Here is a 14927-nt window from a genome sequence, read left to right as displayed (position 1 = left end):
ACGGAAGTTAGGTTAGCCCAAGTACGACACATACGTTTTACAAAAGTTTTTTTGAATTCAAAGATTTTTTTATCTGTTTATTTAAATTTCAACTGATATCAAAATGAGTGTTTTTGTGATATTTTAAATTCATTTAATGGTAAAACACATGTAAACAAACCTTTGCCGTAAAGTAATTCGTTGATGGGGAGCCAAAATGGCCGCAACCATGACAGGATGCGGTAAGGAACAGACGACATTTGATTATTTACAATGCCCATAAATTTCTTTAATATTAGATTTTTGTATTTTAATTACAGGTATTGCGTCACTAAGGAGTATGTTTGGACTTTTTTATCCGAGGTATGTAGCGATGACTGTATGCAGAGCTCAGAAGGACGAATCGACATTGTTACTATGATAATCAATTCTGAACCCCCTATCTTGGATATTATTCAAGTAGCACACGTATCAATTTATCTCTGTAATCACAGTCAAGTAAAAGCACAATAGAAAATGGATGGATCGATGCACTGAAGTCATTTTTACCTGACCTCAGCGATATTCATTTTAGCCCCTCTTTATATTCGTGTGTCCAGGTTAGCGACAGTAGCCGCCGGTCCTCAACAGATGTCTTGCCTACACACCAGCACTACAAGAGAAGAAAAACACTGGGAGAGGAAGAACAAGATCGTTTATCCGCCTCAGCTGCCTGGCGAGCCCCGCAGACCAGCAGTATGTCCTTTTCCCCTTGAAGTTGTGTTGTAAATGTCAAATATGAAGCGTGATGTCCCCCTCTCATACACAGGAGATTCATCATTCTAGGAGACAGATCAAGTACAGCAAAGACAAGATGTGGTACCTGGCTAAAATGGTGAGCTATACCATTTTGTGCGTGGGAATTGATCAAATTGATTCATCATGGTTTCTGTGTCTTCATAGTACTTACGGTAATCCTGCCATTCGAACAGGGGTGTGTAAACGATCCTTTGATGTTTTTCATACAGATTAGGGGGATGAGCATCGACGAGGCTGTGGTGCAGTTGCAATTCAACGACAAAAAAGGGGCCAAGATCATGAGAGAAGTTCGTTTCTAAATCTAAACTCCATCTGTTCATTCAAATGTCCGAATCATCATTGAAATTCTGATTGTTACCTTCCAGGTTCTCTTGGAAGCTCAGGAGATGGCTGTGAAGAATCACAACGTAGAGTACAAGTCCAACTTGTATGTGGGTGAGTGAATCCAGTTTGGAAACATAAAAAAAATCACACAAAATAAAGCAGTATTATTAAAAACAACTCATAAGTTAGAGGATTTTTTTTTTGCAAGAGTAAAATCATAAAATGACAATTAACAATGAACCCGCAGTCAGAGAAAAAAAAGTCATCGTGTTACAATAATTTTATGACAATAAACCAAAACAAAAGTGTCAGATTAAAATTGTCAGAATAAAAAATGTATACTTCATTTTTATATTATTACGTCATTACTCTTGGCACTCCAACATTGCAATTCCATTCCAGTGCCCAAGAGGGCATTGTAACATCACTGACGACTATACAGTACTTTTTTTTCCTCCACCCTTCTTTTCATATTTACATTTTAGCCATCATTAAGTTAGTTTTTAACGTTTACAAGCCCGCAACGGATCGTTAATTTACGACTCTGTACCATGACATGAGCTAAATGTTCCTCTTCATCTCGTCTCCATTCTCTTTTCCTCGCTTTGCTCGTGGCGGCCGCGCCGCAGCCGAGTCTCACACGGGCAAAGGCATGTACCTGAAGCGCATCCGCTACCACGGCAGAGGCATGTTTGGCATCATGGACAAAGTCTACTGCCACTATTTTGTCAAACTGGTGGAGGGCCCGCCCCCCACCATCGAGCAGAAGACAAGCCTAGACCAGGCCAACGAGTACGTGGAGAGCCTCAAGAGGAGGACCATCATACACAGTCTGTAGAGCAAACGGCCATCATGAGTGTGAGTGCGGCAATATATTTGTTTGTGTTTTTGTCAATAAATGCCTGAAGAGACACTCTGAGCGTTTCTCATTTTGTGTACAGTACAGTGAACCTCGTTTTTTTGGAGCCGATACGATCCCTACCCACCCCCAAAAGTGAACGTGTGTGATATTGAGATGATAGAAATTCAAGAAAACAGTCCTGATATATCCCCCCCTAAAAAACGGAGAAAAAAAAGAGAGAAAGCGTTACTATGTACATGCTAACATAAACCATACACCAAACACTGTTTTAATATTACAGCTTTACTCTCCAAACTTTCTTTTCGCATCACCATCATGTGTATTAGCGCTGCACCCGTTAGCTGAAAGCTAACACATTCACATTCAATACCATCCGCCCGGCTGCAGTTTCATCGAGCGAGCGCCATCCGTCTCGGGCCAGGCTCGTTTCTTTCAAAAAGGGGTGCAAAAAAAACAAATTAAGTCCTTCTCAAAATTCACGAGGCTGCTGCTGCCCTTGATGATCCGCCTCTCGGAGTGCTAGCACGCGCAGCCGCCATTAGACGGAATGTTAATTAGTACTTTCACGGTCATGCTTGATGTTTGAGACTCTGCTGAGACAGATTGTATAATTTGGCAGGCAGAAGTTTATTCAAGTGAGGTGTTCGGTTTTAAAATGTCGCATTTTAGACGTTTGATATTTCAGTTGCGAAGTAAATGCATGTGAACCAAAGTTGCTCACATGGTGGCTTTTATTGACTCAACTCCATCTACTTTCCTGTTCAGCGTGTAAGGATTGGGGCGTTTTTATATAGCTAAAATAAAATGGATGAATGAAATGAAAAACACAATTTTAAGCTCAGTATAAGCGTACGAGGTGTTTTGGTTGACAGTTTGGGAAGTTTATTAAAGTTAGGCGTGTATTTTTATTTTTTTTTACATGGCTGCAAATATGACCCGTATTTCCCTGTGCAGTGCATTTTATTGACTCAGCTGCGGAGTGTGCCGGATAGCTACTGGTGGTACGGTGAGTAGATATTATTTCAGGAAAATGCATGACTGCAATGTGGCTGACTTATTTGTAACTGCACACAGGCTCTGTTACCGTCACGGTTAAATATTACAGGGACACACAAACTTTTTTTTTTAATGCCCTTTGACAGAACTTGCTGCACTTGCTGGTGAAACATTTATGCCAGTCCACTGTGGTTTTCATGAGAACACACACACACACACACACACCAATATGAATTATTGAGCACAGACAAGCTTCTCTGCAACACCCCCAGGAAGCATGTTGCTCCTCGTCTCCTGTCAGACTGTGGGACAAGAAAACATGCCGCAAATGTCAGAAATCAACAGGAGGAAAGATCCAAGTAAGTCTACCCTTTTTTTTAAAATTCATGAGCAGTTGAAAATACTCCACCTGCACTGAACACACACACACCCGCACACACACATGCGTGCACTTGGATGTAAGGCTGGTGTTTTGGCGAGCGACAGCATTCAGGTGGGATTTATGTTCGGGTGTAAACACCACCCAAGGTAGGTTGCGCTTACTTTTCCTTTTCTCAAATTTTTGTACGGGCTGTCGCAGTTCAGTGGTGTCAGAAGTGGGATGATATTTGAGACAGGTAACCCCTATGCAACAGATTCTAGTAATTTGCACTTGAATTGGGGCCAAAATAGGGGCTATGAGGTGGGACAAAACTTATGCAACAGACTCACTCTAGAAATCGCTGAAGCGTTACAGTGACTGTAATTAGTTGGAGGGACTACTTTGGGGAGTTCTGCGACACGTGGTGTCAGAAGTGGGATGGCACGGAACAGTTAGGATGCATCCTCCTGGAATTTTGGAGCTTTGTCTGAATATCCACACGTCTTTTTGGTTTTCTTTGCACCGAGTGTCGCTGTTGTGTTGCCGACGGTCCTGCCTGCCACCCTCCTATCACGGATCCACAGCACGTCTTTTAGCGCGGCGTGATGTCAGCGATATTAGAAACCCACGCCTCTGGGTCCTACTGTGTACCTGCATGGCTCTCCATTCATCAAGCATCATTTCAATATTCAAATATGTCACACGCGGCGGCAAGCCAGCCGCGCGGAGAAATTGTGCGGCGCGGGGGCAATTGTGTTGTTACAGTTCACTCAGCTTCCTCCTGATTCTCTCCCACGTATTTGCATTTCAGGTTCTCTTGAAATTTGTAACAACAGAAGTCAAACACAAAGGAAGAAAATCTCCTTTGCTTCTTTCCGCCTGGATTTGAAGCAAGGTTATTAGAGTCAAGAAAAACTGAAAAAACCTTTTCATGAATGAAAAAAAAATGCTTTTAAAGAAACAAAATTTCAGTGAAATTTAATTTATAAAACTAACAAACACGAACTGTAATTACAGCGAAAAAGTCCTTCGCTAGTCTAGCGCAAATGCTGTCAACTGCGCATGGGTGGAATTTTCTTTCCTTAGATATTTTTGTAGCTGAGCGCAGGAAAAAACAGGCGATTGCGCCGTTGTGGGAGTAACACAGCCGACTTACTTCCTGGCCAATGAAAGCGGTAAAGTTGACCAGGGCAAACGCACACCAATGTGACGGTTCATGTCCGTGTGACACCCCCCCCTGCCCCGCGGAATTGTCCCACGGCCCATGGGGGTGTTTTAATATATCTAATCAAGCTGATGATTACAATAATGCGATCAATGCATTGATTCTCGAGAAGGACTCGGAGGGTTCGGCACCCGCTGTTGTCTTATCTACGCAATATAATGACATCGATCTCAGAATCTGTCTGCCTGCGCTTCGATCAAATCCCTCAAAATTGCCTCCTGCGCCACAACTTAGACCTGCTTTTATCTAAAGCGGGAGTACACTTTTTCCAACAAGTGGTCAATATTTCACTGTTTCAAGCCAGTTGCTCAGGCTTCACTTTTATTTTGAGGTTTCCAAAAACTTGATTTCTGGTGTATTTTCAGCCTCCCGAGCCACTTTGCATTCTGTCCAGTGATGACCCAATCAGAGCTCATATTGATAATTTGCTCAAATTCTGGACATCGCTTCTCTTGTAAACCAGGACCAGTAAATGCAGAAGCAATCAAAAGTCCGACAAGACGTCTGAAAGAAGGCAAGGCAGCAAGCCTTTTTTGTTAACAAGCCCCGCTGTTGGCTTAATGAAATATTGACTTGCAGATTGTATTGTAAGAGCGCAGAAAGCTTTCAAAGCACTTGTTCCGCACTGACATCTGTACTTTTTTTTGGGGGGGGTGCCCTTATTTGCAAAATGTAGCGCGGGCCACGTCCGTGATTAGCAGGACTTTTCTCTGTCAATCAAACCCGATGTTCAGTAAAACGGTAGCAAGGCAAAAAAAATCAAACAATTAAATTCCATTCACGCTCATCAGCTCAATTCAATGAATGTATTTGAACCATAACCCCAAAAACGTGCACGTAATCTCCGCGTGGAGAGTACAGATAAGAAAATAATCCCGACTGACGCAAGCGTTTTTGTGGCCCCGCAACCTTTACTGGCACTGCCGAGCAACTCTCCGAAGTCGCAAAAGTGCCTGAAAACAAACACGCCCAAAATCAATCAATCACAGTCGCCTGCACCGCGTTGCGCGCGGGTCTGCCCCGAAACAGCTCATCTATCATTTTCAATTGCGTTCCCGCTGACGTTCATCATCTCCAATGACAAAAACAAACGAGAAGTCTTGGGATATGAAACAAAACAGTCCCACAATAGATAAAAACTTTTGATTGGCGAATCCTTCCAGTAAAGACAGAGAGGGGAAAAAAACAGGAGAGCGAGAGGGAGATGGAAATACGAACACTATTTTGAGTTTGTGTCAGCGAAAGAAAACAGAATGATTAAAAAAAAAAAAAAAGGTACGTTGCACATTCTATGCTGTTGACAAAATGTTATCGAGCTTCAAAAACACCGTCGGTGTGCCAACGCTCTTGTCGGCGTGGCCCCGAGTGACGAGCAAGGCTCAAAAACTTGACTTTCTCCAACTGGGCGGGCTCGGATCCCCGAGTACGTCGGAGCAGATGTTGATGTGTTACCTGGCAAAGTCACCCGCGCGCTCGTTAATCACGCTTCCCTGACGCCCCGAAAAAAAAAAACGCCCCCCCCCCGCGCCGGCGCTTCGTCAAGGTCCCGCGTGATGAACGAAGCTGGCGCCTGCGATCTCCCTCCAATTTAATGATAAGCATCACCTGTTGCCGGAGTGCTTTGTGAGTAATTGGTCTGTGCCTTTTGCTTGATTAATCTGATTGTTGCATTTTTCATGCCCTCGCCCCCCCCCCCGCCCCCCAATCCTATGATTGCGCCTGTGCTACAGGTGCCCGGTTTCAGTAATTACCGTCCTAATTGCTTGGGAAATAGGCAGCGCACAAGTTGGTTTTAGCGGGGAGTTGCCATAATTGCAACTAACAAAACACTTTTGAGTTTTTGTTCAGTCGAAAAGAAACAAAAAACAGAAGTGCACCCGTAGCACGTCTGAACACTCATAAGTCACAAATATCTTAATCATGAAGCCTCTGATTAATAAATTATCTCCAAATACTTTTGGAAAAGGTGTGATAATAGTAATAATAGAAAATAAATGAAAAAAAAAAAGAAAATACACACAGCTAAATAGTGAGCCCGCATTTGGTGGTTAGGTGACGTGGTTTAGGGGCTCGGACTCGGATCACTACATATAAAATGTTTCTTTTTTTTTTTTTTTAAGTATGGATTTGATGAAACAAAATTGTATAGAATCTAAATAAAAAAAATGTGTGGTGTTAGTTTGGCAAACGTGGTGTGGCTCCAGGACCCGACAAGTGCCAACACCATGCATCTAACATGTACACAATTCATGATACTTAAATGTCATTTTTCAGTCGTTGCAAACGAACGGAACAACAACACCAAGATTTCACCAGATGGTACCTAAGTAATTCAATTTTCTTTTTTTTAAACACGCCACACACAACCACTGGCGTCCTGCCAACAAATGGGCGACTAATTAAAATGTTCCAGGCAGTCGCGACCACGCGAGTGACGGCAGCAACCCCTTCAGCTTTAGCTGAAGGTCAGGAGAAACACATAGTTGTTGGCTAGTTATTCACGTCGCCCGCTAATTAAGGAGAAACATCCCTTTTAATGGAACGCAACGTTGAAGCGCTCCACGCTTTGAACGGCGGCGCGAGTAAAAGCGCCGAGGCGACGCCGGCGGCGGTCGCCATCCATTTTCTGCTGTCCGTCGTAAAAAAGGCGCCAACGAGCGCTGACGGACGACTTTTAGGGGGCTCGGATTGAGATAGATTTTTTTTTTCCTTTTGTTTCAACTGACACGTTGGCGACGGTGATTCACGTTACGACACTGGGCGTTGACAAGCTCGTAAACCCGCAGCGTTGCTTATATTGGCGCAGCGGGTGGACCGCTCGCTCGGAGGATTTCTTTTCTGTCAAAGGCTGATCGTGATGAGGGGCTTACGTGCACTTGGCAGGGCGATGCAAATCTTCATTTCTCGGGCATCATCGCGAGGTGGAGTTTGCGGTTAGTCAGTGGCTTCGTTTTTTTTTTTTTTTACTTTTAGCTAGTGCTACAGACGAAACCAAAAAGGATCGCAAACGTTTGTCGAGGGATTCCATTTTGGTCCGAAGATGTGTGAATCACTCGGACGTACAGTATACGCTCTCCATATGCTCGTAAGTAGTCAGCGTCAACCAAGTTCAAATCTAGGAAGACGGTACTACTTGTACACCTTCAGAATTGGCACTTCAGGGGCAATTGAGCAACAGCCTTTTTTTTCTGCAATAAAACTTGATATAAACGAAACTGTAAAATGGAATATGAATAAACATCGTCAAAGTCTGCATTCGGAGTTTGGACTTTGCCCTGATCTGAATGAGACTCAACGCGGAAAGCATCTCGCGCGCTCACTCCTGACCCCGCACCGCATCTCAGCTGGCCTTAATCATGTCATGTCCTCCGCAGCCCGATCTCAATAATGGATCCGCGCTCTGAAACGTTTGCCCCCGTTGATCGGTATGCGGGCGCTCGTTTGTCTGGCCCGACAACCTGACCTCCATTTGCCGAAGAAGCGAGAAGACCCAATTTGCCGGTGTGCGCAAACGCGGACGTTTATGAGGCCGTCGAGTAGCTTTGCATTCAGCCGTTTTCTCAACCGGTTGCCGTCAGCCGGAGTCCACCCGAGCTGAGCCGCAGGAAACTAGAAACCCTGCCGCGATTTGTCTTTGGCCAGGGGTGCCGCGGGTAAACGAGCTGATTGAGTCGAAGCACCTCTGACTAAAGCCAAACTGGGGCAGAGGTTTTACATTCTAGACCTGGTTTTGCCACCTCTGACCAACATGTAGCTCTACTTAGGGTCTCACCCCATCTCCGGATCAGTCGCACAGTCGTCACGGAAGTCTACAAGTAGTACCGTCAATCTGCATTTGAAGCCACGGTTATTTTGGAAGACACCATCTGACCGGGAAGTCCTACGAGTCATACCTTCAACCTGGATTTGAACCCCCGTCAATTGAACAACTGAATGCTGTCCACTCTTGAGCGGAGTAGGCATACCACGAATATTAGCACGCTTCCCATGAGTCATTTGACATCCGACACCTCGAAATTTCAGAAAGCCGTACGTACCCTCAACCGGAATTTGGATTTGCGCCTATCGGGTTAAAAAGAAATACATCTCTATATGTATCACTCTGATTCTTTCGGCTCTCAAAGCCTGGCATTTCCACATCCTTGGTTGTTATCTTGAGCCTTGTTTTCTAGCACGTCTGACAGAGCAAAGTCGTTTCGTGGCCTCCTTGCTCGCTGTGCGTGAAGCCTTTAAATCGATGGTTAGCTGCTCTGACATTCAGAAATTCCTCCAAGGTTCACAAAGAAAGGATGTTCCAGGCAGCTAGTTTGTATTAGCATGTGGTCACTTCTCATCGCGTCTGACGGCCAACAACAATCGGATCCGTTTTCCGGACTTCCAGAATCATCGATTACTCACGCTGGGCCTGTCAGGCGCAGTCGGCGGGAGGTTGCCAGACTCCGGCTCGTCACGAGCTGTTTAGAAGGCGACGGATGGCACCGGCCCCTAATGAGCTCCGGGGTCGCCATTGCATTAGTCATGACACAGTCGCACAGACAGTCCAATCGGCCGTAATGGACGTCAGAAGAGCGGCGAGGCCGTTAATTCTGCTGGAGGAGCAATAAGGCCAAGGCTTTGTGACACTAGGATGGCACATTTCCTTCTAGAATGTCTTGATATTCTTGAGATTTCCTCATACCCTGAAAATATTCAAGGCGCCCTATGCCTGAAATGGCAAAGCAGCCCCAAAACCGAACCCGCCATCCTGTCAGGCTGTCATGGGATGGAATATTTTGCTCCCAAATGAATATGTTGGAAAAACCTTTGGATAACATTTCAGCCTTTAATTTAGCCATTTCCACTAACCAGCTTTTACACATTTCTCAGCCATTGCTGTGATCTCAAACGGTTGAAAAAGGAAGAGGCGATCATGTTCCATTTGACTCTTTCTGGGAAACGTAGCAATGATCCACACTGATATCGCCTTTAACACACTAAAACCAGTGGAGCGTTTTAGGAATGTTGTCTCAGCCACAATTTTGTTAATCGTCATGTAAACATGTGAGAGCGGCCCGAGGCAACCGGGAACGAGGAATCTTTGTCGCCTGTGGCGAATGGCGCGCCGGTGCATAGCTAATAGGCTTGACTAGGAGAAATTGCTATTTTGTTGTTGACAATTCAGGTTGCTAAAAATGTTGATGAGCTTTCGTTTTTCTCATTTGGGATTGTTTTTAATACAAATATCCTGGGGCCACCTGGCATGGATTCTCAACCTTGAACCTTTATCCACAAGTTCTCTGTTTTTTCTTCTTACGAGTGCCCCAATTTAGGTGTTTTTATAGTTTCTTGGTCATTTCTTTGCTTTGCATAACAAACGAGCATCAAACTAAAATGAAGGACTTTGTGTGCCTGTTAGTTCATTGTTTCTTGAGACTTTTATGTGGGTGTACCGACAAAAGTTCGTGTGAAACTGCCCTGAGGGGATGAAACTCCCCCCCCCCCCCCCCCTGGAATTTTGCGGCGCTACCAACTTGGAAATGGCCAACATGTCTGCTTCAAAGACTTCCTGTGTCTTTTTTGAGCATGTGTTCTTGAGACTTTTTTGTGGGTCTACTCATGCCTACCAAATTTCGGACTTGAAGCGCACGTGCATGAAAATAGAGCCCTTGCTTGGTGTTTTGTCCAGTGCTCCTTTGTATTTTTCCATTTCCCAGCCAATGGCAAAATTGCATATGTGCCCAAATTATTTTGTGGTTACACCTTTAGACTCAACGTAAAATTATTTCTGTTTCCGAAGTGAACAGTATGACATTTTTAAATGGGCTCTTGAACCTTTGACAGGACATCAATCAGAGATTAAAATCCTTCTGGTCAAGCCTGAATTTGGCGCACAGACACACGCACACTCGCAGACAACCCCCCAAGTGGGCGACTGATTGACTAATGCCGAGTTCAAAGCAAGGACGCGAGCGTCATCTGCGAACAAACATAATAGGTGTGAGCGACAGTCCAGAGCGCTCGATCAAAAAGCGCCGGCGAGGGGCGTCGGTGCGGTCGCCTCGTCACAGCACTCGCGTTAAGGCGTCTGAGCAATCATTCTATTAATGACAGTCATGTGACAGCCAGAGAGGTCAGACACTGAGGCAAGCGTCTCTTTGACGGATTTGATAATACTCAGCGTGTCTCCTTCAGATGCAGCGCGTCACTTTGAGAGCCTTTGATTGACGGGCATGTCACCAGGACCGAGGATGAGGCGACCGATGACTCATCGTATGATTGGTTGCCTTTACTTTGGAACGGGTCGTTTGAGAATAACCTTGCGATACAAACGGGTTGTTCAGTTTCTCTGAGCAGGTGGCGCAAAGAAAAAAAAACCGGAATGCCGGCTTTTAGATAGTTATTTTGAGTGGAAGTAATAAAAAGGCTCTCACTCTTTTACTCGGTCAACAATTGTATGTTTGTAAGCGTGGCGGCGCAGCATCTCGTCGACCGCATTCTCCACGACGGCGGCAAAAAAATTTTCTCCTCTTGTGCGAGGGGTGGGGGTGGTGGGTAGCGAGCAACGACCTTCAGGCTGAAAACTTATTTTGTTAAGAGGAGGAGGTGAAGCCACCAATAGCGCGGACAATAATGAACACAGCGAGCGCGAGGCCACGACGCTTTTTTATCGCTGACAAGTGCGCGTGTGTGTGTCAAAAATTTGACTTTTTTTGAAGCTGTGGTCACAAATGAGAAACCGATTAAAAATGCATGCTAGAAGCGTGTATGCTAAGCTGAATTCCGTGAATGCTATTTACCTTTATATCGATATGTCTCAAGCTAAGGGATAAAACTGATAAGCTAAGCGCTAACTACTTTGCGCGAAGCTGGTTTGAACCAACCAGCTATTTGCTAATACAAGTCTGGAGAACAAACAATAGCAAAACAACTCTTGATTAAGCTTTGTTTCTACTTTTGCGTCCCAGAAATCTTCAGTTTGATTACAATGTCATTCGAATGAATTTGCCTGAATGAATGAACGCGTTAGCCAATTTGCTAATTGTTCATTAACCTCCCACAAAGTGCGGTGTCATTATACGCCCCTTCTTCCTTCTTTTTTTTCCTCCTGCAGTTTGACTGGCAATCGTGCCGCGGAAAATACAGCAATTACAAAAAAATATCACGTGTCCCGCTCTTGAAGTAGGTCGCGGCTAATTGCGTCTTTGCGGGAACACGCGGCGGCTGAAACCAGACACAAACGGTAACATTTCCCTCTCATGTTCTGTACAACTCATTTGATTCCGTTATTAAAAAAGTTAAGCGGTGTTCATTTCCTTGGCCACTTCTTCTTGCATTACACCTTATCTATTTTTTGGGGGGGGGAGGGGGGGATGCGTAATAAAAGCCGGCGGCTAATAGGGTTTTGCATGATAAAGTTACGGCAATTACGGCGGCTCTTCGTAACGGGTTTATTGACGAGTGTGAGTAGAAAAAGCGCTTGCGTGCTTGTTGAAATTAGATTATCCTACGAGACGGCCTTCAACTACATTTTTTACACATCGCGCACATCTCAAGAAGGCGTTTTGTACAAAATCATCATGTAATTGTCTCAGGCAGCGCGTGGCTCACTTCCGAAGCTAACTGGAGACGATTGTATCTTACAGATCTTGTTTAATGTTTTCCATCTTTCCCAACTCACACTAACGTTGTTTTTCTTTCACAATTCCACTTCCAATCAACTTTTAATGAGCGAGGATTGATTACCGATACGTGTTTGTGGAGTCATTTCGCCACATTCTCCCAATTAGCGCAAAACGTGCACGCCCTTAGCCCGGCGCGACGTATCCGCTTCATAATGAATTGTTTACACCAATCACAAATAACGTTTCAAATATTGATGAGCTGCGTGCTCTGTAATTTCCATTCAGCACAGTCGTGGCGACAGTGATGAATAATACATTTCATCAATTCACTTTTTGTTTTGTGCCTTGTTCAAACAAACGTTTTGAGTTACGGTTTGACATCGCGAACCGGCAGCCCGCCGGCGGCGGCTCTGACGTGACGGCTAATTAGTGCCTTGTTTATAACCGGCAGCTGCATTTTCATACTGTTGCGCAACAAAGCAGATGATGGAAGTGAGAAAGTTTGAGCCCGGTTGCGAATACAGGGAGCAGAAAACACAAGCAACGGCAGGGAACGTGAAACAAATCTAGCGTTCTCAGGATAAGATATTAATTTTACCTTAATAACAGTCACAGCGTACTTGTATTTCGCCTTACTTAATCTGCTACAATTAGCCACTTCGCTCAATAATTACAGAAAGAAACGTGTGACTGGAAACGTGACTACAAAGAGGCAAGGCAACAGAGGCGAAAACGAAACCGAGCTAGCATTAGCAGGGTACGATGCTAAGAGTCACGGCACATCTTTTTAAGTGACTGCGAGCGGCTCCGTGAGTCATCCTTTTCTGCAGTGACAAGATCAACATTCGAATTAAACGGTCACCCACTTGCCTTGAGTAAATTATTTTGAATTATGAGTCTGGCGGTGGTGGTGGCCCTAAAATCCTCTGCACTCTTGAGCTAATGTTTCAGTAAAATAACCACAAAAAAAAAAGCAAAGTCACCCAAATACTACTTTAAGTGTTATATTTCAGCGATGGGGTCTGAAGGTGACTTCACTGCATTACAGGTTATTGCCTCATATATCAAAAGTGTGGGTGGCCTGGCCTGACTTTTTCGTGCGTCCAACTGCGAAACTGACTGCTCTCCGCCAGACGGTAATGACTTTGCTGCGCATGTGGAAACCAAGGGAGAAAAAAAAAAAAAAAACAGCCTTAGTTGCTAATATAGTGTACCCCACCAACCCGAATAGTTTCATGTGATTGTTAGCATCCAAATTTTGGGTGGTGTCCAGTCATTGGTTGAAAGACAAAAATCATGTCTGTGTTAAAAAAAAAAAAAAAAATGCAATTTCCTCATGACCGGTAACAGAAAATTAAAATTCTCGAGAACCACTTACGTTACTACGATGGGTTTTTTTGTTGTTGTTTTTAGCTGTTTCAAGTTTTGCGGAACTGAACAAAATAAATTAAAAAAAAAAACCCGCAATGCTTTATGTACGCCCTCCACAATGTGATGGGATGCTTCTTGGTGAGCGCGTGCCTTTGAGGCAATGTGATGCCATCAATTTTTTAACATTATTGCTGTGTTTATTATCTTGTCTTTGATCTGCTCAAACAACAAGTCCGACATTTGGGAAACGGTACGCTCTCGCATTGAGGAAAATTAATAGCTCGTCCGCCCGGGACGAGTCACCCATTTAGTTTGAGCGATGGTGGCGCTTGCTTTGTTTTACGCTTGTTTGTTTTCTGCTATGGACTTATGACTGCCGCCGCCGCCGCCGTAACATATTTTCAACATCTTGCTCTCAAAGTATGCCGACATTACACATCACGGTGAAAACCTTCAGATTCTAAAAGTTGGCTCGTGCCTTTTGAGTTTGCGGTATCGGCCATAAAAAAAATGAATAAACAGATCGTTAGGAGTGCCGCGTTTGGCTGCGGACGGGGACGTTTTATTCTGCTGTGATTTCACCGTGATGTAGAGGTCTGCGTTTGGTCATTAAAGTTTAAACGGGGGCCGTTGTGACGAGAGGCCCCGTAGTGCATGATTCATCTGACGGTTGGCAGAAAATCGGCTTGCGGCGGGGTAGATATGAGTGAGCCGCGCAGCAGAAACAGATTTCAACTCGGCTGCTGTTTTTTTTTTTTTTAACAATTTACAAATCGTTAAAAAAAAAAAAATCTCAACATTTCCAAAAATTGAACAAAAAAAAAAATCTGGTTAAATATTTACAACTACTTTTAGTATGAATTTCAGTCATCTGGAGTTTCGCAAATAAGTGGCACACGAAAGTTGACGAAATAAATTCCGCAACCAGCGACATATGCTATGTTGTCTTTTTTTATTTTATTTATTTTTTACTTCTTTCACCGCTTAGATTATACCAAATACGTGCTAAAAATGCTCTAACGATTTATGGACTGAGTTTGGCGGAAAACAACAATTATTTTGTTCAATCATTTATCATAACTTGTCATGAATTTTAAAGATAAGAATTAAAAGTTCTGCAAATAAACGGCACAAGGAATGCTGAATTGCTGATTTTTTTCTTTGCTCTAGAGTTTTGTGAAAAACCGCAATTCTATTAAAATTAATTCTAATGGTGAATTAATTTTACTTATGATGCGACATCAAAATTTGTTTTTGGTTTACAAATGAGGAATTCTGGAACCAACTGGTTTGAAACTTCAAATACTGTAGACGTGAACGCTGTATCCGATCAATTCTGATACGGAACGATCGTATAACGTCTACACGAGTCGCGCTCTATATTTTTCCCTGCCGACGGCCTCGAAAAGT

The 14927-nt window shown here is 43.9% G+C and overlaps 1 protein-coding gene across 1 annotated transcript; it reads left to right on the top strand.

Annotated features, from left to right (window-relative positions):
- Positions 1-155: 155 nt before the first annotated feature.
- mrpl22 (mitochondrial ribosomal protein L22) lies at positions 156-2017 on the top strand. The gene is made up of 7 exons (XM_086131057.1): positions 156-221; positions 300-342; positions 579-714; positions 788-853; positions 987-1064; positions 1143-1212; positions 1731-2017. The coding sequence occupies exons 1-7, from the start codon at positions 197-199 to the stop codon at positions 1937-1939; spliced, it is 627 nt and encodes a 208-aa protein (XP_085987183.1). The 5' UTR covers positions 156-196; the 3' UTR covers positions 1940-2017.
- The last annotated feature ends 12910 nt before the right edge of the window (positions 2018-14927 follow it).

This window comes from Hippocampus guttulatus, chromosome 15, assembly GCF_054856545.1.
Source record: "Hippocampus guttulatus isolate MCC_2025c chromosome 15, RoL_Hgut_1.0, whole genome shotgun sequence".
Taxonomy (NCBI): domain Eukaryota; kingdom Metazoa; phylum Chordata; class Actinopteri; order Syngnathiformes; family Syngnathidae; genus Hippocampus; species Hippocampus guttulatus.
The sequence above is the reverse complement of the archived record's forward strand: the minus strand, read 5'-3'. Positions and strand labels throughout refer to the sequence as shown.